This window comes from Lepidochelys olivacea, assembly GCF_965140295.1.
Source record: "Lepidochelys olivacea isolate rLepOli2 genome assembly, chromosome: 6".
Classification (NCBI taxonomy): Eukaryota; Metazoa; Chordata; order Testudines; family Cheloniidae; genus Lepidochelys; species Lepidochelys olivacea.
In genome coordinates this window covers 66,074,151-66,099,690 of record NC_140416.1, presented here as the reverse complement: position 1 = coordinate 66,099,690, position 25,540 = coordinate 66,074,151, and the positions used below count along the sequence as shown (strand labels likewise).

Sequence of the window (25,540 nt, the reverse complement as noted above, 5' to 3'; positions counted from 1 at the left end):
GCTCGGTGGGACATAGTTTTCCCATCCAACAAATATTTTTGAAAGTTCACATTTTTTTTCCCATTTCTGAACGTCAAAGATCTAAAAAATATTTACAAACCAAAATTTCAAATTTTCCCCCACTTTAGGTCAATCGAAACATTTTGTTTTGATAATTTTGAAATTTTTCATTTTGATTTCAACTTTTTGCTATTATTAAACTTTCTTTTATTTCCCCCCCACCGAATTAGATTACATTTCAAAACAAAAATCATTCTGAAGCAGAGAACCAGCACGTTTTGTTTAAAAAAAATGACAAAACGCTTTCCCATTTTGACAATTTCCACCTTCCCCCCCCCCCCCTTGAGTCAGGAAAGTTGTCAAAACTGACCCTTTTTCACAGTTTCAGTTTGGACAAATCAGTATTATTCAATGAAAGCAATTTGTCAAAAAAATTCTGAGGTGCTCTTGTTCTTATCTCTCTAACTGCCAGAAAATGGCAGACTTTCTATATCTCTATTTATTCTCTTTTTTCAAATTTCTGTGGATATATAGTTTTCTTTTATACCTTGCTTCTCCAACTTCTTTCATAACCCCCCTTTGCTACTATATGTTGTTTATTCATGTAACTATTCTTTAAATTCTTGAAGAGCTGTTGGCATACAGTTTGCGTACAAGACATTACTACTGGGTTTAGATATGCTGCTAGTTATTGGGCTAAATTTTCAATATTATTGTGCTGTATTCCTCAGGGTTATAAATTAACAATAGAACTATGCCCTAAAGGGCTGAACCTCAGAGATTTGGAATATAAAAGTGTGTGATGTTTTCTGCAAACTCAGGTGTTAAAGATATATAAAATCTCACATCTACTCTGAATCTATCATTTGGAATCACAAGAAAATGAAACCAAGTGCAACTGTTTAGAACTATTAGGAAAATTTAGAATCACATTTAACTTTATCTGCTGCTCATTAAGATATAAAAACATTTTCTTCAGTTGATACTGCACCACTGCTGCCAGTCACAGAACAGTGGATTGCCAGGCACTGATTTCCATAGCTATTAGTATTCTTATTAGGTAAACACTTTCCCAAGTGAATAAGACACCTTGCATGAAGCAGATCCGAGATTCTGGGAGCTTCTTCATCAGCCGGCCCATGAAGAACTCACTTCCAAAATCCTCTGCACGAATAAAGGCTCCATATTTCAGGAATCCCACCTCATAGGGAGTGAACTCCACCCACTCTGCAAACAGAGTCACAAAAACCTATTTAACTGCAGTGGGTAACTAGTCGTGGTGTTAGCTAACAGGTAAAGAGAGTTAAAAGTAGAATAAACCTTCTGAGCTTCAGCTTTTCAAGGTGAACTATGTTATAGGAACCACCACTGTTTGTGACTAGCCATTTTTATTTACTATGAGTGCCACTGAAGGACATGGAGAGTGACTTGGGACTTAACAAATGGAGGGGGTAGCTCTGTCCTCAAAATGGACCACACAGTGGCCTTAATTCATTTTCAATTTACATGAGCTTTGTCACTGGAGGCACAAGGTCCACCCAGTTTGGGGGTTGGCAGTTCAAGGAACCCCAAACCCCTCCACGGGGGAGCCTGCAGTCAGTCACCCAAAGTAGCAGAAGAGAAGCATGGCTAGGAGCAATGGGGAGGAGTAATGAGTCAGCATGTCCCCATGGCAGCCTATAGTGACAGGGCTCCTATGCAGCTCCAACTGACAATTGAAGTAGCTCTCCCCTGACAGGACCTGAAGGTGGGCAGCATTGCAAACACTGGGGAGCATCTCCTGGGGCATAGCCACCCTTGCAAAGAGAATGGATGGGAACTGTCAGTGGAATGGGATTAGTGCTCTGTGGATATAAACATTTTATTTCAAATGGGTAAAAGGTATATTTACAATTAATCTGGCAATGGTCAGAACAAACACCCATGTACCAAGTAAATGAGAGAGATACATATAGGGTGATATTTGTCCCCATGCAAGGGCCAGCAAGAGGTCTATGCATCACTTCAATCCCATGTACAGCCTCTAAATCAGAATTATGAATGTGTCAAATGAAGACCGAGAATAGCGTAACACCACTTTATTTTCCACTTCCTGTCCATTTCAGATTAATTGATGGAGCAATACTGGATCTGAAAGAGAACATAGATTCAACTTCCTTTTCACCAAGGAAAGGGTTTGTTCCTCCAATGAAAGGGAGACCAGGATGTAATTTGGCTTCTATTCCTTTTGATTTGTCATGCAAAAGAAGCACTGAACTAGTGATAAGTGATCTCCAAAAGGTTCAGAGAATTAGTTTCTTTAAGGGCCTATAAGTTTAGATACGTAACTGAATATCCAGACCTCTGAGGTCTGCAAGTTGTGTCTGGAAATCTCATGAGAATGGGCTCTTACAATATTTCAGCACTCCCTGCTTCCAATTAGGCTGAGGGAGAAATACTGGGAGAACATCTTATTTCATCATAATCCTGCACATTTAACTTCAGGTCCTGGCTAGATCCTAGTGTAGACGTGCACACACAAAAGGAAACACAATAATATATGTACGTTAAAGTATGCAAACTTTGTTAACCCTCCTAATAGGATTGTTTCAGTCACAGGGTGAAAGTTTGGAAGGTTCCTGTGTTATCTAATTGGTTTGTCCAAGCCTAAGTAGGACCTTCTTAGATTTAAACTCAGCTGTAATTCTGGAATATAGTCATTACCTCTAAAATCTTTAGTGGTAATGTTGTCCTTGACATTGAGAGCCAGGTAGATGGGCAGTGGGTTCTGACCCCAATTCACTGCCTGTTGCTGATCTGAGAGTTTATGCTCCTCTTTCTGTTTTTGAAGAAAAAATGGTTAACTGAGAAACAACAAAAATGACACAGGAACCTACTGTAATACTCACTTACAGAATCACAAAGCTCTATTGGGATACTGCAGGTACCGACTCCGGCACACACTGACAGGACTGAACTTTCTGCCAACCCCCACTCCTCCCTCAGGTCAGATCAACAACATAACACACAAGACAACAACTTAACACTAAGATAAGGCTATAGCTCCATGTACTGGTGGAGGTGCTGCCTACACTAATCATTGCACAACTATAACATCTTAGTTCGGAAGTCACTGAAATGTCTGAATTCCCTCCTAGGTTCTCCTCTATGTACTTCACTCACAGGAAGAGAGATTTGGGAAGAAGTCAGGGGCCTCTCAATGGTCTTGGTGAAGGTGGATCCTACTAACCAGCCTACACTCTATTTCAATGTGTGATACTAGAATTTGAAGACTACACAGTATATCTGTAGCATGGCATTTTCATGTATTGTGCAAAAAATAGGAGAGACAATGCTATTTCTACTGTTCTCCTATATTTTAATGTCATCTTTTTAAAATATGATTTTGTCAAGCCACCATGTCAATGACACTCTGCCTAAATTAATTCCAAAGTTTGGGGTTTTTTAGAAAAAGCCAATATTGAGTTACAGTAGAACCTCAGAGTTACGAACACCAGAGTTATGAATTATGTTATGGTTGACTAGTTATGAACTAGTCAACCAAACACCTCATTGGGAACCGGAAGTACACAATCAGACAGCACCAGAGACAAAAATAAAAAAGCAAATACAGTACAATATTGTGTTAAACAAAGAAATAAAGGGATAGCAGACCTTTTCTTCTGCATAGTAAAGTTTCAAAGCTGTATTAAGTTAATGTTTAGTTGTAAACTTTTGAAAGAACCACCATAAAGTTTTGTTCAGAGTTACAAACATTTCAGAGTTATGAACAACCTCTGTTCCCAAGGTGTTCGTAACTCTGGGGTTCTACTGTACCTATAGTGAAAAAAAAAGATCTGAAATGAAGTATATTTTTGAAATGATCTCTCAAAACAGCGAAACAGATTTTTATCAAATTTTATAAAATAACTTCTGGCCCGAGAAGAAGAATGAAAAATGTCACATGAAAAAGGGGCTTGGTTTTGCCCATTTAGTTTGAAAGGGCTTCTTTCACCATTAGTGTGGCAATACCACTGAGATTTTTCAAGCTTTGCTTGTGCACATCTTATGATAACTTTCAAAGTTAGCCACAGAAACACCTGCTTGAGATAAAATCCAAAACCACTGCCACAAGCTGACGAACAGCAATTTTAAAGGTCCTGTAAGTTTAAGGTCTGACAGAGCAATAGATCCACTATATTTTTTTAATGACTGTATTGAACATACAATGTATTTTAATACAGTTGAACCTCACTAACACACACCTTGCTAAATCACACCCCTTATAACCCCCACAAAAATTGACAGTCTTGCTCCAGTTCTCAGCAAAGATTTAATAGCCGATGCTGTAGGGGAACTTCAGGGCACTAAAATTTGTTTTTTGGGTTTTTTTTACAAAATATGTTACAGAACATTTACTAGTATATGCAGTGTTGTTGTGGCTGTGTCGATCCCAGGATATTTGAGAGACAAGGTGGGTGAGGTGAGCTCTGGCTAACTGTCTCACTAACAGAAGTTGGTCCAATAAAAAATATTACCTCAGCCACCTTATCTCTTTAATTTACGAATATACTCTGGATTATTAGCCTATCAGTGGTTCTCAATCTTCTCTATACTCATACTCCTTTTCCACAACAAAAACTTACCCACCCACATCTGAATTCCCCTTTAATTTAGTCAGGATCTAGCCAGGTTGCCCTCTGCCATTTCGCTGCGTGAGAAGGGCAAGAGGGTTGCAACCCTTCAGGTTGTGAATCCCTGTCCTAAATAATTAACCTGAAACCACAGTTGAGAAAATACATGAAAATGCAGTACGTGTTTCATTGCCCTTGATTTGTTATTCTTCTGTTTGTTCATTTATTCACTAAGTCACAAAATTTAGTAACTCACTCTGTATCTCTCTGTCATTAGCATGTGATCGTAAAGTCCTATTCTGTGCATGAGGTATTGATTTGCCATCAATCCAGTGGAATTTCTTTGAGTGAATAACTATAAAGATATTGAATGGCTCTCTCTTCCTAGGGTTTAATTTTCTCCTAATTTTTAGAAAGAGAACATAATCCTTACTGAAAAGAGGGATGTATACAGTACCTCATCATTCAACATGGATTCAATCATGAGCCCCCAGAGATCTATAAAAGATGTCTTGTATCCTGCTTGGGTGCGCTGACTCAGCTCCCTATGATAATTCTTCAGACTTTCCAAGGAAAAAGCACTCATTTTGGATTTGGATGCTTGCTTCCGAGCTTCAATGATTAGCTCCCCTAGATCCTTCTGTGACCAATCATCATCTTCATACAAGTTTGTCATGGTCCTGGGAACAGGAAATACCATGTTAAAGACAACAGCGAATTAGAATTAGGAGACTGTGAAACTCAAAGGATCTATGTGGCAGAGCTTCATGCAACCTTTTTTCAGATTCACTTCACTTAAGCTAACTCACACCATTGATGTTTTGTTTAGAGTTTCAGAGATGAACAAATTCCAAAGCCCAGAGGGAAACTCATCTGACAACACTGGGTTTTGGGTCAAAGATGTGCAAAGCCACATGATTTCCAAGTTTCAACATGGTTTCCACCCAATGCAAAAAAAATTCAGTTGAGGTTCACTGTCAAAACTCAACACAGGTTTGCTTGAAACTTTACCCAGGATTGAGGAAATGTTCACAAATCTCTGGTAAACTCTCCTTGTTTCATCTGGTAATTTTTACTCCACTCCATTCAGAATATATACTGTATGGTAGGCTATCCAGTGACTCCCCACTGATATTCATGAATGGGGTTAAATTACCTAAAACGATCATTATTTTTGCTAGCTGAAATCTAAGTGCCAGGAAAAGAACTATTAGCTAGAAAATAAGAAAAATTTAGGTGAAAATGTTCTGAAGTATCTATAGGAGCCTAAGTCTCATTTTCAAAGGTGACATGGGAGCCTAAATCTCATTGATTTTCAATGAGACTTAAGGTCCCAAGTGCCTAAATCATTTTTTAAAATGGGACTTAGGCAACTTTGAAAATTTTACCCTTAGGCCGTGTCTACAGGAACTGTAGCTGAATAGCTAGGATGCTGTAGCTATGCTGGCATAACGCTGTAGTGTATTTCCAAGCAAGATAACCTATTCCTTGAGCACTTCTCTCTCCCCCAGAAGCTTATAGAAGGATCAAATAAAATCTTATAAAATGAGCTCCTTACCATGTTGTCCCAGATGAGCCAGTGATGTATGAAACACAGTCGAGAACATTCAGTTTCTGAAGACCCAAAATGCTGCCATACATGGCTGTCAAAGCTCTTATCCCACCTCCTGTTGTTGTCACAGCCACAACTGGCACCTGTTCAACACACAATGGCAGAAAGTTGGTGACAAACAACACTGAGGAGCATTAATGGTTAAAAAGGAGAAAGATAAACAAAAGGTGAGCAAAAAATAAATCTGATCTGTGAGTGGTTACAGCATTCCCATAAATTGTGGCACAGCAAAATAATACAAGAAGGGGGGCCCTGCATATGCTTCATTCTAAATTGTTTGATACTCTCCTTGCTGCTGAATACAGTGAAGTTCAGATTCTTCCATTGTCAAAGTGGGTTGTTTTTTTAAAAATATGTATGGTAATTGGGGTCAAACTCACAGATCTGGGATTCTCCTAAACAGGGTATTCACCCGGAGGCCAACATAGGAATATAGGATTTGCCAGTCCAGACTAGAACATTGGTCTGTCAAACTTGAGACCTCCTTGGCCTGAACAGGACCTGGAGAGAAGACTTCCTCATGGAATGCCCTTCTCCTGGGCTGAATGGGGGACTGAAGGGGGTAGAACACTCATGTGCCTATTGTCCTGGCCTGGGGAAAGGAGAGAGAAGGATCCCCTAGGTATTGCCTTTCTACACAGGACACACACTACTTTCTCAGTCCCCCTCCAACAGCACATCACTCATTGTAACCAGCACCAACAGTGACTCCCACTGAAAGACCATGAAAGACTCCCCATTGATTTCAGTGGGCTTTGGACCAGGCTTTTGGTACCCAACAGGACTCAGCATTCATCTGGGGCAATATAGGACACAAGATTCTTCTGCCTCAACTACCTCATGGTCCTTCAGATCCTCCTCTAGCCGAAGAACCTTCTTCAGAGCAGCAGCAACCAGTTTCTTCCGATTCTTCAGAAAATTCTGTTCCTCTGTGCACAGGTCAAATCCCAAACGTACATCTAGTTTTCTTGAGCTGTTAAACAGGCCCTGAGTCCTGAAGCCAAGGAAAACCCACAAATTATTATCTGTTGTAGTCAATTTCAAGTCTCTCTCTCTCTCTATATATATATATAACCTTGGATATGTTTACAGAAAAGACATTCCAACACCTCTGTATAGACAGACTAATGTAAGAAATGAGATAGAGAAAGCAATATGTGCTTAAATTTAATTCAATAAGTGATCAATGGGACTAGAAGCATGTTTAAAGTTAAGCATGGGTTTATGTGCTTTGCTGGATCGGGGCCAAAAAGCTCAGCACCTTGCTGGGTAGAGCCCTAAACTGTGTACCATAGAAGAACAAGGCTGTGGGAAGGGAGATGACGCCAGACCAGCCAGTGTGTGTACAGATTTCTAATTGCTAGTTTGACTGGTGCTTCTATGGCATCTAATGAAAGAGTTGCATTAAAATGATTAGCCTATTCGCAATGTGCTGCGTTTCATGACATATTCTCATCTGCTGTTGAAATCAACTACAGGTTATTCTGTTTTGTTAAATGATTGCAGCAAGACATTATTCCCCAGCAAGGAAAGGGAAAAGCTCTGCTGACATTATCCACTTCCAAAGAATAAGTGCCCTTCTCTTGCAATTGACAGATCCCCATGCCTGTATGGAGCTCTACTGATTTCAGTTGGGCCCTGTGGGGATCTATCCACACAGATCCAAAAGCAAGATTGGGACTCTCTTACCATTCTTTTGTCTTCACATGCAAATCAAACGTTCTGGTCTGAAAACCAAGAAAGCAAAAATTATAAGAGTCATCATATTTTTAGGCTTGTGTGTCCTCTCAGCCTTGGGATGAGTTTTACCTGCACCACAATTAGCACTGAAGCCACAGAGCCTGACCATCAATAATTCGAGAAATACAGTTATAGACAGACTCAAAACTAGAGCTGTGCGAATAACTGATTTTTCAGTTTACTGGACAATGCAAAACAAAAAATGGAGGGGGGAAGGGGAATTGTTTCAAATAGACCCGAAATGAATTTTTTTCCAGTTTTTTGGCTAACTGAAAAGTTTTTAAAAATTGTTTTGGATTGAATTAAATGTTACAGTCAATCCAAAATAATACGTTTCACTTCCAAGTTTTTAAATCTTTTTTCACAACTAAAATTGAGGCAAATTTGGAAACAAAAAGTTATTTTGAATTGAAAAAATCAAAAGCCTTTCATTTCAAAAATGTATTTTTCATTTTTTTTTTAATTTATTGCGGGGGAGGATTTCAACTGAAACAACACAGCATATTCAACACAAATTTGTGAAAAGTCTTCATCGACTCAAATCTGTATTTTTCATAAAAAAAGTTTCATCTGAAAAATTTCACACAGTTCTACTCAACACCACTAGTTAATCCTCAGTCTACTATTTTAACTCAATCTTTCCAATGTTTTCAGGCACCTGTACCAGTTTAAAAGACATAAGGCCTCAGCCAGTAATTGCCACCTTTAATTAAACTACGCATATCAATGTATGCTCTAAATACCAGACTAATTAGCCATGGACATGGGTTAATAATGGGCCAGAGCCTCAGCTATTATAAATCAGCGTAGTTCCATTGAGGTCAATGAGACTATGCTAATTTAGGCCATCTGAGATTCCAACCCTCTGGGTGCAAACTGATTTTTTACATTCATTTATCATACGTGTGTGTGTGTGTGTGTGTGTGTGGATTTCACTCTGGTTTGTGGTTTTAATTTGAACTCCATTTCTCTTGTTTTCACTGATGAAAAAGGAGGGAGTGGAAGAAGGAAGTAAATCCCTCCCAGAAGCAGGTAGAGTTAAGCTGATGCACAGAGCACAAAGAAATTCTCCTGTTACAGGAAAGTCTGGTAGCACCACCTTCTATTAAGGTTGCCCAAACTTCCCATTATAGACCCTGTGTTTTCAGTTGTTTGTAACTTTGCCAGGTTTTAATGTTTGAGCTAAAAATTTTCCATGCTGGGTTTCTACCTCAGGATGAATATTTTTGGAAAGCTTCAGACAGTGCGGTTCAGCCATTTCCAGGAATGAGTTTAAGGAAAAATTATTTTTTTTGTTCATGTTAGAAAAATTCTTATAGTATTTTCATTGGAAGTTGCAGTGCCCCCATGCTTTGGAGCAGGGACTTGAAATTTGGCTTTTCTGTCAAGGATGTGCCATTTGTTATTCCCATGAAAATGCACCCAAATTTGACTAAATTCTAATTCTGTGAAACAAAAGCCAGACCAAGAAGAAAGACAAAAGTGGGATTTAGGGGGGTGGGGGGTGAGACTAGAACTGACTGGGCAAGGATACTGGGACTGGAAGGTGGGCCAGGGGAGACTGGGAGGCAGTGGGACACTCAAACTGACTGATTGCAGGAAGATTGGTTTTGAGGCTCTGAGTGGGTGAAGAATGGGACTGAGAGTTGGGGTGAAGATTGGGACTGGCTAGGCAAGGAGATTGGGATTGAAATGTGAAGACAGGGTGTGGAAAAGAGGGGACTAGGCCATGGACAGGTGGAAAGAGATGGAGGAGAAGGGATCAATCTTGGGGGGAATGGACAGAAGGATCTGTGACCACTAGACATGCTAACCTGCAGAGCTTGGAATGGAACCCAGCATTCCTGAATCTCTAAATTCCTCTGCTCTCAGCAAATATCTGTGAAACCCACTAGCAAAGGGCATGTGTCACATCCCCTTCTAGTGCTGTTCCATATAGAGGATGACAACCATTATTTTTCAGTTTGCCATTTTTAAAACATTGGAAATTACAATTACAAAAAAATCAGTAAAAGAATATTAAGTTTTCACTGTCAACCATTCACAAGTTAGGAAATGCCACAATTAAGGTTACCTGTGCAACCTTAATTTGGCCTTTTGTGCATCCACATTATGATACAGTCTTTAATTTTTGATTACACTATTTTTCCCCACAGGACCCCTGGTTCATTCAGTGCTCAGAATGGATCTGCTCTGGGGATGCATCTGGGTAGTAAACTAAAGACAACCCCTCTGTGGGACCCCTGTCTCATTTGTTGCAGAAGCTGGAAGTGTAGTGAATGGTGTACAGAAGATTAGAAGATGAGAAAGGATAGTCTCATGGTTAAGGCAGTTGAATGCTGTCCTGAAGAACTGGATTCTAATCCCTGCCTGTTCTACAGAATTCCTATGTGTTGCTGAGCAATTAATTTAAACCAGATTTTTCACAGGTGGTCATGAATTGAGGTCCACCTTAAGACCTTGTGATCTGATTTGCAGAAGTGGGGACACTTTGGACTTCAACTCCACTCTATCTCAGTTCTCCATCTGTAAAATGGGGATAATAATAGCTGTTCCTCTTGCAGGGCTGTTGGGAACATAGGCGCCGACTCCATGGGTGCTCTGGGGCTGGAGCACCCATGGGGAAAAATTAATGGGTGCTCTGCACCCACCGGCAGCCAAGCTCGCTCCCCCCGCCCGCCCCACCTCACCTCACCTCCGCTCCACCTCCTCCCCTGAGCGCACCATGTTCCCGGTCCTCCGCCTACCTCCCAGCACTTGCCGCCGGCAAACTAGCAAGCTCTGGGAGGGATGGGGAGGAACAGGAATGTGGCACACTTCGGGGAGGAGGCGGGGCTGGGGCAGGGATTTGGAGAAGGAGTTGGAATGGGGGCGGGGCAGGGGTGGGAGGGGTGGGGCAGAGGTGGAGTTGGGCTGGGGCTGGGGACAGAGCGGGGTCAAGCACCCACCGGCATGATCAGAAGTCAGCGCATATGGTTGGGAGGATAAATTCATCAGTGTTTCTGAAACACTCAGATACTATTATGATGAGTAAGGCTACGTTTTAGACGCAGATATTTTTAGTAAAAGTCATGGACAGATCATGGGCAGTAAACAAAAATTCATGGCCCATGACTTGTACTATACCCCTGACTAAATCTTGGGAGTGCTATGGGTGGGCGTGCCAGAGGGTGAGGGGGGCCACAGGTGCTCGGGGGGCAGTCTAGGGAGCATCGCGAGTGCTGGGGGGAGGTCCAGGGGCACCACGGTTGCTCAGGTGGGAGCAGCCCGGGACCCCCACCGGTGCTGGGGCGGGGGTGCGGTTGGCGGGGCTTGCAGACTCCCTACCCGGCTTCTCGGAAGTGGCAATATATGCCTCTCTATGCTCCTAGAACTGCAGCCAATGGGAGCTGCGGGGACGGTGCCTGTATGCAGAGGCAGCATGCTGAGCTACGACATGCAAAGGGGATGTTGCCACTTGCGGGGAGCCCTCTCAAAGTAAGCACCGCACAGAGCCCTCACCCCCTTCCACGCCCTCAACCCCCAGCCCTGAGCCCCCCCACCAAAACTTCTCCTGCTGCTGCTAGGGTGGGCGGGGCGTGGCGTGGCCCAAGGTTGCACCAGCAACGGCCGGTGCAACTGGCCCAGAGGCTGCCTGAGCTGCTCAGACAGCTCCGGAGCCATCCGCACCAGCTGCTGCAGAAGGCACGGAGGTCACAGAAAGTCCATGACCTCCTTGACAAACTTGCAGTCTTAGTGATGAGCACCATACAAAATCCCATGAGGAAATTAATAATTGTGTCTTTGGAGCAGGGTTTGAATAGTGGGGAGTAGATAAGGCTTGAGGCCACAAATTTAAAGAGGAGAGATCAAAATATTGAACAACTGCTTATTAAATGAGCACCATCCATCCTGTGAGCTGAATGAGGCAAAGGTCCTGTGGGAAAAAATAGCATGTAGTCATATAATTAAAAATGGTATTATAATGCATCTGCTCAACAGAACTGAACTGAAGTTATACAGGCAATCTTAATTCTGGTATCTCTTAACTTTCCAGTGCTTGACTTTGCAACCTTCATGTTCTTTTAACAAGTGAATGTGTCTGTGTGTAAGCAACAACATGTAAACTGACTGGAGTTTAATGACAATGCAAAGTTATTTCCCTGCAAGTTGAAAGCATCCTGGTTTGGTATTTATTCTATAAAGATTGGTGGATCAACACTCACCTCTCCTATTGTTACTTTATCTTGAATGGGAAGTGAATTCAGAGCTAGAGTCAGGGACTCACTTTCATCTTGACTTGAGGAAGACTAAAAAGAAAATGGTAGGGGAGGTTAATTGTAATACAACAAGGAGGAAATGGTTAAACATTTTGCCCCCATACTTCCAAGTCCCCAGAAAAGATAAACCGATGAGCTGTGTTCATAAAGGTCTGTAATGATAACGTACCACAGAGAGCTGTCTCATCTTTGGTAGTGCAATGCCCAGCTCTGAGTGATTATACTTGATATAGTGAAATCTGGCAGGAGAAGCAGGACAAAGGTAGGAGCTCAGTGAAAGGTTCTGGGTTCCTTCATAGGATCCTTCCACTGTAAATGCGAATTTTCTTTCTAAACAGGTGACAAAACAAACATTGAACCCATGATTATCACATCTTTAACTAATTTAAAACAACATTTCAGAGTTCTCTACATTAAGTTCATAATGTGGATGCTGCTTAATAAGCCAACAATGTTCCAAGACACCATATAAACCATGTATCCATAATGGTTTATAGCCATAATAAACATTGTCTAGGGGCCCAGTCCTATGAGCACCATCAACTCCCAGTGAAATCAATGAGGGGACTTGGCATCTCTCACAATCAGGCCATAAGGCATTTTCACTGTAGAGTACAAGGGAGTTCCATATAAAAGGGATTCATGTAATTGGGAGGATTGCCCTATAAGAGAGTCATATTACACTCCAATACAGAAAAGCTCTTCTACTATACACTACACTCATTTTGACAGCCAGTGGTTTAGGTGACAAACAATTATACTGATTTATCTGTGCATCTTGACTTCAGTTTTAGTTCCTTTATGAAACAATCTCGTTATATTCTAACGATCTGCACTATAATTCTTGCTTGGAGTGTTAGAGCATTGCAGTAGCAGTTCTTTCACTGCTGGTGAGATACCAGACATTCAAAACCCCTGGTTTCAGTTGATTATAACTTTATCTGGAAATTCCTGTTTCTGGAAGGGTGGGATTTTCAAACCAGCTCAGTGCTGGCATACCTCAGTTCACAGTGAAATCAAAGAGAATCCAACCCTTCATCTACTTGATTATTCTTCAGTTAGCTAGGGAGTGTTAAAACATTTTTAGCTCTTATGCAATGTTTTAGACACTTTTGGCACTCAGAGAATTCAAAAGTTTGTCTGTATAAACTTAAAAATTGGTATTTACAGTAGATAGGTTTGGTTTGGGCCAAACCTCTCCATTCTCTATGAACAACAGGAAAAGTACCACATCAATCCACATATTTAAGACTATATAGGCCAACCATGGAATCCCTAAAAGAATTTTCTCAGTCAAGGAACTTGGCTCTGATCTAGCATGAGAGCAAGTGTCCCTGACTTCAGTGTGAAGATCCACATGCTTACATGTTTTGTTGGATCAGGGACCAACACATGATATTTTAAAAGTTGCATTACAAATCCATAAGGCTATGGATATAGAGGAAACAAAATGGCTATGCACAGCCGAAGATGTGCAATGAGTATCTCAGGTAATATAGAGTATATTTCAGGTCTCAAACTGCTGGTATTTTTGTCTGAAAAGGGCAATTAGAAATTTTTAAATTGAGAAAAGAGCTTTGTTTCTCACCCCACTTACTCCCATCTTCTCTGAACTCAAACACCTGGAGGCATTTCGCTCCAACTCTTGGAATAGATCAGGCATGGAAAATTTCCTCTCCATATATGAATGTTTCAGAAAACCATGAGCATCCGGCAACAGGATGCTGTGATGGAAACTATTCTGTTTAATTAACTACAGTTGGTGTTCAATTGTGAATGCTGTAATACTCCCTATAGGTTGTCTGATCATTTAGAACCTGATCCAAAGCCCATAGGACTCGATGGGAGTTTCTCCTTTCCTTTAAAACACCAAATGCCCTTACTGTAATGCATATCAACAAATCACCCCAGAAATGGTAGATACTGTTCTGTTGAAATTTTGCTATAAAATTTTAACCAGTTTCATCCAACTCTACCAGTTAAGGAGGTACTAACCTGTGGATTCCTTCTTTATCCTCCCCTCATCCACCTGAACTTCCAAACAGGAAACTTCACGAGACTGTACCAGAGACAACGAATAAAAGATAGATAAAATGACACAAACAAAACTAAATCTGATTCCCCTGCTAGTCTCTTGCTATCCAGATGGGAAGGAGGTGGGGGTGTTGTGCAGACTGCAAGATCAGCCCCTGGGAGGACTAATTACTCCATGATGCTTTGCAACAGCTTCCAATGAAAGTCTCTGGAGAGACTTGCGTCTAGTCCTCAGCTGAAGGGATGGTGGGTTGAGACTTACTATAGGACTTCTAGGATGGGTGTATATGGATGGAGAAAACAGAAGTATCCTCAGGCCTGCACCAAGGAGGCAATAGATTCCCCAGGAAAAAAAATGAGAGAAAGCTACTGAAATAACAGCTGTAATTGAAAGGACCAGCCACAGAAGAAGCTTTACAGTTATATAGATATATTGCTACCTCATACCAGCCACACTATCGGTAATGGTGTATGGGAAATCTCACAGCTAGTCCAATTTCAGCTTCTCCCAACAGGAGTCACTCTAGATAATGGAGCAGGAACACTGGCTGTGAGGATGCTCACAGCTGTACCACTTCTAGTCTTTGCCATTCGGTGACACTCTGTGGGACTGTGGAGGAGCGCGGCTTGGGGCAGTTCACAGCTCTTCCAGTTCAGTTTCTCCTAACATGGGAGATGTGCGGGAGAGCGGACTGTCATGTTCACTGATTTCAGAGTAACAGCCGTGTTAGTCTGTATTCGCAAAAAGAAAAGGAGGACTTGTGGCACCTTAGAGACTAACCAATTTATTTGAGCATAAGCTTTCGTGCATCCGATGAAGTGAGCTGTAGCTCACGAAAGCTTATGCTCAAATAAATTGATTAGTCTCTAAGGTGCCACAAGTCCTCCTTTTCTTTTTGTCATGGTCACTGGGATCCAATGCCAGCCTATTTCTCAGAAGAGATTTTGTGTTGGAAGGATAACTGTGGGGCAACTCGTTCTCTGTTCAAAGCAGTATGATGTGCATTGCTATACAGTAGAGGAAAGATAATAGAAAATAAAAATTACCACTAATACACCATTGGTAGCAATGTTTTCAGGAAGATCTGGACTAAAAAGAAAGAAAGAAATATATTCAGTTCATAACTAGTATTTAAATAATAATTTAAGGACATGAATTGCCATTTTTGTTCTTTATTTGTATTTTGCTTATTTTAATTTTTGTGTCACTCTTGGAAGTGTTGGGTCTGACAGCACAGGCTAGCAACAGGAGTAATTCTCAATGTGTGTTCCAGTTTTCCTCATATTCCTGTGAAACTCTAAATAGATCTGGCTTTTTAAAGCTCCTGCTATTCCAGTACTAGAGCTGTGCTGAGCAGAGACTGCTGATTGTGCCAAAAGAGGGTAGTTTTCAAATGTACATCAAGCTGAATTTGCTGACAGGTAGAAACCACTGAATATACTCCATTGGCCAAAAATATCCACACTTGACTCTGGAGGACCAGAGCTGAAAGGCTAATGAATTAGTCCAACATGTCATAATAAGCATAAGGAGACAATTTTTCCCCATTCACTCTGAACATCAATAGCAAAACTAAATTTAAAACTGAGATATACATGCCCATCTTATTATTTCACAGAAATGGGTTAGAAGCCTTTTTAGTACTTAAATCTGTTTTAAATGCCAAATACAGACCAACTGGTGGGGGAAATCAGCAGACATTCCTGCACTTCCCTCAATTTTCATTTTAGCTTTAAAATTCACCTGGATGCCTAAGTGTGACGTCATTAAAACAACATTGCCAACTATTTCACTACTCAATGCCATTCAGAAACATCCAGCTAATGTACTTGTCCAGTAAGGCTGAACATACACTATCAACTACATCCACATGGGTCTGGCCACGTGGCTTTAGGTGAAAGCAAGTGTACAAATCATGTTCCTTGTTGTTAATTGATCTGACGCCTCTAACAATTATGTTATTTGACAACACTTGGATTTTTCTCACCTGCTCTCCATTGTGAATTCAACCTCTAGCTCTTCCTTTCCCTGAAAATGGAAATGAATTAAGTCATTACATGATTACTCTTCTCCATAAAGATACTGTATAAATCTGACCCCTTGATATGCATAGAACTTCCGCAAAGTAACTTTTCCCTCGTCTTGGTGCAAATGCAATGTGCTTCATTTTCTTCAGTTTCAATCTAATTTATATTATATCCATTATATTATTCTGCTTTCCAGTAGCTGATTTTCCCATTACCAGGAGAGGCTTTTGAAATAAGTCACACCTGTCACTCTCTTTTCCCTCTTTGGGGAATGATGAAGAGAGAGAAATATTTCTGAATGAGCAATAGACAGCTTCACCTGTCTTTGAAAACTTTCCTTACCTTAGCAGCAACAGTACCTAACCTGCTTGGTCACAATACACCACATAAGTCATCAGACATTAAACTTTCCTTTCAACTGACCTTACATTCTACTGACAATAATTTGTCACTTAAGAAAACATGAAATACGGGGCCCAATTTTCTGATATATGTACCCAAATCTGAATTTGGAGACTTAAATTATAAAATTGGCATTAATATTTCTCAGAGCACCCCAGCATAGAATCAATTTGTATTTACCACAAAGATGTGGATTTAAGTCCTATTTAGACATTCATGTTTGAACATTGGGCTCACAGTACATAACTGCTGCATCAGTTGTTTCTGTGTCAGTGCAAAATAGATCCACAGATCAGAACCACTAGCTCCAACTGCAAAAGAGCCTCTAATGCCATTAGGGGTGAAACTACAGTCTTTGGCTGGTTCAGCCTTGCTATGAAGATCAGCAATAAGACAGACTTGGTCAACAGTGTGAGATTCTCACCAACATCCTTTAAACAACTGTGTGAAGGTGCTTGTCCACACTTTTATTTTAAATGCAGAAACAATGTTGTGGTGTCTTACAATGAGGCAAGCTGAGAAGTTGATATGGGGAGATGGCTAATACTGTAAGTACACAGCAAGGAAAAAATAAGTTTGAACATTTACGGGGAAAACTGAGATAAGTGTATCCTTCTTATCAAGTTCTGCCTTTGATTTCAGTCCTCACCTGTGGATTCACCAGAAAGTTCAGCCGAACTGTTTCTCCAAGTTGGATTTTAGATACATCAAAAAAAACAGTGAGGAGATGGTCATCTGGAGTGTGTTCATCTTCATCACAGACTTTCAGCTCCAGGATATTCTAGAAACAAAAGTAAGATAAATCTTAAAAGTGTAGGAAACAGAAGTTCCAGCCCTCACAAGTGGGGAAATGAACTGCAGAATTCATAGAATCATAGACCTTAAGGTCAGAAGGGACCATTTTGATCATCTAGTCTGACCTCCTGCACAACACAGACCACAGAATTTCACCCACCCACTCCTGTAACAAACCCCTAACCTATGTCTGAGCTACTGAAGTCCTCAAACCGTGGTTTAAAGACTTCAAGGTGCAGAGAATCCTCCAGCAAGTGACCCGTGCCCCATGCTGCAGAGGAAGGCAAAAACCCCCCAAGGCCTCTGCCAATATGCCCTGGAGGAAAATTCCTTCCCGACGCCAAATATGGCAATCAGCTAAACTCTGAGCATGTGGGCAAGACTCACCAGCCAGATACCCAGGAAAGAATTCTCTGTCGTAACTCAGATCCCACCCCATCTAACATCCCATCACAGGCTATTGGGCATATATACCGCTAATAGTCAAAGATCAATTAATTGCCAAAATTAGGCTATCCCATCATTCCATTTCCTCCATAAACTTATCAAGCTTAGTCTTGAAGCCAGATAGGTCTTTTGCCCCCACTACTCCCCTTGGAAGGCTGTTCCAGAACTTCACTCCTCTGATGGTTAAAAACTTTTGTCTAATTTCAAGTCTAAACTTGCTGGTGGCCAGTTTATATCCATTTGTTCTTGTGTCCACATTGGTACTGAGCTTAAATAATTCCTCTCCCTCCCTGGTATTTATCCCTCTGATATATTTATAGAGAGCAATCATATCTCCCCTCTACCTTCTTTTAGTTAGGCTAAACAAGCCAAGCTCTTTGAGTCTCCTTTCATAAGACAGGTTTTCCATTCCTTGGATCATCCTAATAGCCCTTCTCTGTACCTGTTTCAGTTTGAATTCATCCTTCTTAAACACGGGAGACCAGAACTGCACACAGTATTCCAGATGAGGTCTCACCAGTGCCTTGTATAATGGTACTAACACCTCCTTATCTCTACTGGAAATACCTCGCCTGATGCATCCCAAGACCACATTAGCTTTTTTCACAGCCGTATCACATTGGCGGCTCATAGTCATCCTGTGATCGACCAATACTCCGAGGTTCTTCTCCTCCTCTGTTACTTCCAAGTGATGCGTCCCCAACTTATAATAAAACGTTTTGTTATTAATCCCTAAATGCATGACCTTGCACTTATCACTATTAAATTTCATTCTATTACTATTACTCCAGTTTACAAGGTCATCCAGATCTTCCTGTATGATATCCCCATCCTTCTCTGTATTGGCAATACCTCCCAGCTTTGTGTCATTGGCAAACTTTATTAGCACATTCCCACTTTTTGTGCCAAGGTCAGTAAAAAAAAAGATTAAATAAGATTGGTCCCAAAACCAATCCCTGAGGAACTCCACTAGTAACCTCCTTCCAGCCTGACAGTTCACCTTTCAGTGTGACCCGTCGTAGTCTCCCCTTTAACCAGTTCCTTAGCCACCTTTCAGTTTTCATGTTGATTCCCATCTTTTCCAATTTAATTAATAATTCCCCATGTGAAACCATATCAAATGCCTTACTGAAATCAAGGTAAATTAGATCCACTGCATTTCCTTTGTCTAAAAAATCTGTTACCTTCTCAAAGAAGGAGATTGGGTTGGTTTGGCACGAAATACCTTTTGTAAAACCATGTTGTATTTTGTCCCAATTACCATTGACCTCAATGTACTTAACTACTTCCTCCTTCAAATTTTTTTCCAAGACCTTGCATATTACAGATGTCAAACTAACAGGCCTGTAGTTATCTGGAACCCCTTTTTTCCCTTTCTTAAAAATAGGAACTATGTTAGCAATTCTCCAATCATACGGTACAACCCCTGAGTTTACATTAAAAAAATCTTGCTAATGGGCTTGCAATTTCATGTGCCAGTTCCTTTAATATACTTGGATGAAGATTAACTGGGCCCCCCGATTTAGTCCCATTAAACTGTTCGAGTTTGGCTTCTACCTCGGATGTGGTAATATCTACCTCCATATCCTCACTCCCATTTGTCAACCTAGCATTATCCCTAACTTCCTCATTAGCCTCATTAAAGACTGAGGCAAAGTATTTGTTTAGATATTAGGCCATGCCTAGTTTATCCTTAACCTCCACTCCATCCTCAGTGTTTAGCGGTCCCACTTCTTCTTTCTTTGTTTTCTTCTTATTTATATGACTATAGAACCTTTTACTATTGGTTTTAATTGCCTTTGCAAGGTCCAAACTCTACATGGCTTTTGGCCTCTCTCACTTTATCCCTACAAGTTCTGACCTCAATAAAGTAGCTTTCCTTGCTAATCCCTCCCATCTTCCACTCCTGGTAGGCTTTCTGCTTTTTCTTGGTCACCTCTCTGAGAAGAATTAAAAGGTGAGTGATAAAATGAGACAGAGAAAACAGGAAAGGGGATGTTTGGCAGTGACCCAGCTGTGAATAAGTATATTTAAAGTCTAAATAAAATATTGCTTTGTTGCCTGCCCACTTTTAGTGTCAAAGGCTAGAAGTGTGGTCAAATAATACTCAGCTACCTTTACATGAATTAAGACATGCAACCTCTACTGAGTTGGCTCAAAGATTTATCTACAGTAATCCCTGCTATCCAAAAAACTATTCTTATCCCCTCTGTGAGAAAGAAATGGAAGATGTAATGTTACATAGTATACATATTATGGTAACCATTATATGGTTATTGCCAGGTATATCCACCCCAAGTACTATAGTGGGGCAGGGAAATTACTGTTAAGCTCCTGGTGATTACAGGATCAATCCATATTTGTTTATTTCCAGTAATCAACACTGCAGGTCAGCTGGTGATTATTTTTATACCCAATAAATGTAATAGCTTATAATATAAAACGAACTAGTATAATTACTGCATAATTATATATGCCTTGTGCTCCTGCCTGCTGTGAGATGAAGAGGGAAGCAAAACTGCACAAAAATGTGTGATGGGGCTGTGCAGAGGGGAAAATAGTTACCCTAAATATTCTCCCTTTCTGCAAAACAATATGAGGCTTGCTAACCAGTTCGGAAGTGTAATTCAATTTGCCATCAGCGAGCAATGGTAGCTAGGTGGAGATACGTGTCCTCACATCTTGTACACAAAGGTATAAAAAACTCTCTAGAGGCAGCAAAGTAGCTGAGTAGAAATGTGACATCTTGTGCAATACTAGTTGCTGCTCAAGTGTGGCCACGCATCTTTTCCAGTATAACCAGCCCTTCCACATTACTTTGTTTGGTGTTCATGTGCTATGTGAGTTCTAGTGTGCACAGTTCAACAGCCTAGGCCTTGCAACTCAGCATCCAGGTTGGGCTGAGGGGTTTCCTAGTTTGAGGCTGCGGCACATAGCTGGGATACAAAGCAGCACTTTCATTGCTGTGAAAAGTCTCGTTTTACTATTTCAGAAATGGTCAGGGTGCAAGGGTCATTTGAGGAGTTTGGTTGGCAGGACTAGAGATCTACCAGCCCCTGACAACAAGGAGTTCACGGTGTCTTACCTTGACCTGACTCTGAATCCTGAAGTGGAAGGTTTCATTCCACACTGGGTTTTTGGAGTTCTTGACAGTTTTGGTCCGGGCCTTTTTGACTGAAGCAGTCGGTAGCCATAGGCTCACATAGCAATCAGACTGGGTTACTGTGTAAGAAAGGTACAGATTAAATGGAAATGAAGTAATATACTATATCTAGGGCTAATTTATTTATTGAATTTACTCTATGTATACATGGCGATCTAGATAATTCAGTACACTAAGGTAGCTGATGTTCCATCATGCCTGTCCAATATGGCGCCATTTGCCCCAACCAATTTTCTCTTTTTGCAAAACTATTAGCATTTTTAATTATTGGAAAAATAATGAATGAACTTAAACCTGTTCAAAATGCATAGCTATATTGTTCTCTCTACCAAGGAGATAGAGAATCAAGTTTGTATGCTTTGCATTATCTGGGGCTTCAGAAAGGGTTAATAGTCTACAAATCATTGTGTATCAGAAAAGCTCTGCCCTGAACTGGTCTAGGAATCATCTCATGTTTGGCTCTCACTCTGAAGGAGAAAGGAAGGTGTAAGGATCCTCTTTTCTTTCGCCAGCCACACGACAGGATTTCTCCCCGAGTGCTTGCCAGAATTGGGAGGAAATGCATGGGCAGCATGGTCATCTATGCACCATGCCCCGCTCCCAATGTGCTTTGCTCTCTAAGCGGGTGCTCGTCTGGTCAGCCAGCTAGCATATTTTCTGCTGTCAGCAGTGTGTGCTGCTCCTAATCAAAGAAGTAGCATGTACACTTGGCAGTGCACTTCACTAACCCCTTCTGCAACCATAGGATGCATGATCAGCTAAGGTTTCAGAGTAATAGCCGTGTTAGTCTGTATTCGCAAAAAGAAAAGGAGTACTTGTGGCACCTTAGAGACTAACCAATTTATTTGAGCATGAGCTTTCGTGAGCTACAGCTCACTTCATCGGATGCATACCGTGGAATTTCCACGGTATGCATCCGATGAAGTGAGCTGTAGCTCACGAAAGCTCATGCTCAAATAAATTGGTTAGTCTCTAAGGTGCCACAAGTACTCATGATCAGCTAAGAATCTCCCAATGCCAACTGGCAAGGGGATTACAAAAAATATCCTGGTCCTGGTATGTACATTCTAGTTCACCAACATATATCACGAGAAATCTTAAATGAAAGCCAGGGTCACACTGGTCATTAATATTGTTGTAAAAGGTAAGGAGTTATGTATCTATAGGGAAAATATGTTCCTAAAGTCTGTTTCAGGGCATAGCTGACAAACAGGTTTCCTGCCAAAAGATGCGTATTCACTTGTCTCTGTTGACATTTAAACTAAGTGTTGTAAGCCAACACAATGGAAGCTCAGTTTACATTCAAAGTCAACAGGGGGATGTGAAATCAACAGGGAGGCAGTACACCAGAGAATAGGCTGCAGGGGGTTATTTGATTCTGGGTACAAACAATGAACTCTGGGGGAAATGAGCAGAAGGCAGGAAGACACCACTTTATCCTGCACCTAGGAAGTAATCGGGCAGTACAAATGGGATCACAAGCTGCCCTGGTTGAAATGCTGCAAAGGTCATTTGGGGTGAGATAAACTTCTTTAGATAGGAGGCTAACCTGTTAAGTTTAGTCTCTAGATATCGTATTATGATTTTATTTGATACATAACCTTTTGTTGTACTTTGCAAGTGGCTTTATTAATCTTCATCTTGTTGATTTCAGACCAATTCTCTAATTTGTCAAGGTCCTTTTGAATTCTAATCCTATCCTCCAAAGGGTTTACAACCACTCCCGGGTTGGTGTCATCTGCAAATTGTATAAGATTTCTCTTCATTCCATTATCCAAGTCATTAACGAAAATATTTACTAGTATCTGATCCAGGACAGATGCCTGGGGGAACCCACTAGATTCTTTCTCCTAGTTTGACAGCAAATCCCTGATAACTACTCTTTGAATACAGTTTTTCAACCAGTTTTGCACACACCTTATGGTAATTTCCTCTAAACCACATCTCCTTAATTTGCATATGAGAATGTCATGGGGGCCTCTATCAAAACCCTTACTAAAACCAAGATATATCATGTCTACAGCTTTCCCCTACCCTCTACGAGGCCAGTAATACTGTCAAAGAAGGAAATTAGGTTTGTTTGGCATGATTTGTTCATGACAAATCCATGCTGGCTATTATTTGTAACCCTATTATCCGCTAGGTGCTTACAAATTGTTTAATGATTTGTTCCAGTATCTTTCCAGATTTGGAAATTAGACTGACTGGTCTGTTGCTCCCTGGGTCCTCTTTCTTCCACTTTTCAAAGATAGGAACTATGTTTGCCCTTCTCCAGTCCTCTGGGACCATACCAATTCTCCATGAGTTCTCAAAAGTCATAGCTAACAGCTCCGAGATTGTTCCAACTAGTTCCTTATGTACACTAAGCTGAACTTCATCAGGCCCTGGTGACTTGAATACATTTAATTTATCTAAATATTCTTTAACCTAGTCTTTCCCTATTTTGGTTTGCATTCTTTCCCCCTGGTTGTTAATATTGTGTGTTAGGTATCTGGTTCACAATTAACTTTTTTAGCGTAGACTGAAGCAAAACAGGCATTAAACACTTAATGCTTCTTGATGTTGTCTGCTATTAGCTTTTCTTCCCTGCTAAGTAGAGGACTTACACTTTCCTTCACCTTTGCCTGTACTTCTCTGGTACAAAAAGAATTCTAAAAAATACGTGCTAATGTCTCAACAGTTTGATGCCTATTCTTAATCCAAAATGCTTTACCTTTGCCTTCCACTATTTTATGTCTGGAAAAATCAGTCCTTCCAGAATCAAAGAAGACAGCACATGCTAGGTGCCTTCAACCACTGAATCGTGTCCATACAGACAGCACACCTAATACTGTAGAAGGCTACTACAATATTGTATTACCTAAGCAAGGACTGATTTATGCCTGTCAAAGGCATCAGAATTGTTTTGGATGTTTAGTGCTGGGTGCAGAAACTGGTTGCTTTTTTGGGTGGGAGAGACAGTATTTGGAGGAATGGCTAGTGTTGTATGTTGAGGTGGCTTCTCCTCTTCCTCTGTCAGGATAGTACAGTGCAGCTCTTAGTTGGTGCAGTCTGACCCAGTGGGTGAGCTCTTATGGCCCACTTGAGGGTCACAGCCAATTGGCTGGGAAGAACTGATCTATAGTTTTGTTGTGAATCAGCTGAGCATTGGTGGGTCAGCAGAGGGAAGTTTGGTGAGTCTATTGATGGTAATTCTACAGCTTCTCTTTTCTCCCTGCTCGGGGAGGCGATGGGTGGCCAACAGAGGAGAATCCAGGGCAGTTGGGAGAAATGCATCACAGAGGGAGGATTTCTGGGGCTGTTGGCAGGAGCAAAGCATTTCAAGGTAGTTGGAGGGGGTTATTGGAACCTACCAAGGTTCTACAGCCCAAAGAGCTGGGACAGCTGAAGCCTATATAGGGCTTGCCTGGGATGGGGGGCACACAGCATGGTACCAGGGATTGTCAGATTCTGCATTGCTACCCATTGAGGGAAAAAGAACTAAGTTTATTCTCAGGGCAGACTAAGGGCAGGGCTATACTACAGACCTTTGTCAGAATAACTACATCACTCAGCTGCATCATACTGACCTTAACCCCCCATGTAGACAGCACTATGTTGGCAGGAGAGCTTCTCCCCCTAACATAGCTACCATCTCTCGTGGAGGTGGATTATCTATGCAGGCAGGAGAGCTCTCTCCCATCTGCACAGGAGCATCTTTTCTTAAGTGCTACACAGACACAAAGTTTTTAGTTTCAGAGTAGCAACTGTGTTAGTCTGTATTCACAAAAAAAAAAAGGAGGACTTGTGGCACCTTAGAGACTAACAAATTTATTTGAGCATAAGCTTTCGTGAGCTACAGCTCACTTCATCGGATGCATTCAATAGCAATGTTTTTAGTGTAGACCTGCCCCAAGAGTCTCCGTGTCTTGATGAAATGAACAGAGTCATTAAGGAACTGCTTGAAACTGATCTGATCAGCAGGGTGTCCAGAGAGACAATGCAAGCTCCAATGACGCATGGATTGACACTCTCAGCAGGGAAGCTGAGCAGAGACTCCAGCTGGAAAACAAAGGACTGAGAGGTGTGAGATTGGGCAATAAGTGTGGGCTCTGGAAGAACCATGTAGCTCTCCCCTGGGATTAATGAAATCAGAGAGAGACAGAGCCTGAAAATGGAACTCACTACAGTTTAGCTGATGAACTGTGGCTTGACCATAATGGACTATGCTTTAAGCTTTATGTCTCTATAAGGCTACCATAAGGACTTTCAATGCTGTGGTCCAGTTGACTAATAAATCCTACTCTGTTTTGAAAACACTACTTGGGTGTCACTGCAAATACCCAGGGTGCATTAGTCCCTGAAGACTGTCCAAGTCACCATTAGGAACCTATCTCAGTTGGACTTGCTGAGTGTGAAGCAGGAGTGCTGAAGCCCACTCAGTCTAGGAGGCAGGGTGTGCCCTACC

The 25,540-nt window shown here is 41.2% G+C and overlaps 1 protein-coding gene across 1 annotated transcript in view; it reads right to left on the bottom strand.

Moving 5' to 3' along the window:
- The window catches only part of LOC311521675 (cytosolic phospholipase A2 epsilon-like), a 49,058-nt gene that overhangs the window by 9,763 nt on the left and 13,755 nt on the right, over positions 1-25,540 (bottom strand). The window contains exons 3-15 of the mRNA XM_084630134.1: positions 21,016-21,152; positions 17,338-17,469; positions 16,247-16,287; positions 15,306-15,348; positions 14,220-14,283; positions 12,394-12,554; positions 12,171-12,254; positions 7,915-7,952; positions 7,063-7,219; positions 6,172-6,308; positions 5,071-5,293; positions 2,704-2,818; positions 1,090-1,227 (exon numbers count right to left, since the gene is read on the bottom strand). Of these exons, the coding sequence (XP_084486260.1) occupies positions 1,090-1,227; positions 2,704-2,818; positions 5,071-5,293; positions 6,172-6,308; positions 7,063-7,219; positions 7,915-7,952; positions 12,171-12,254; positions 12,394-12,554; positions 14,220-14,283; positions 15,306-15,348; positions 16,247-16,287; positions 17,338-17,469; positions 21,016-21,152 (1,470 nt within the window). The remainder of the gene's footprint in view (positions 1-1,089; positions 1,228-2,703; positions 2,819-5,070; positions 5,294-6,171; positions 6,309-7,062; positions 7,220-7,914; positions 7,953-12,170; positions 12,255-12,393; positions 12,555-14,219; positions 14,284-15,305; positions 15,349-16,246; positions 16,288-17,337; positions 17,470-21,015; positions 21,153-25,540) is intronic.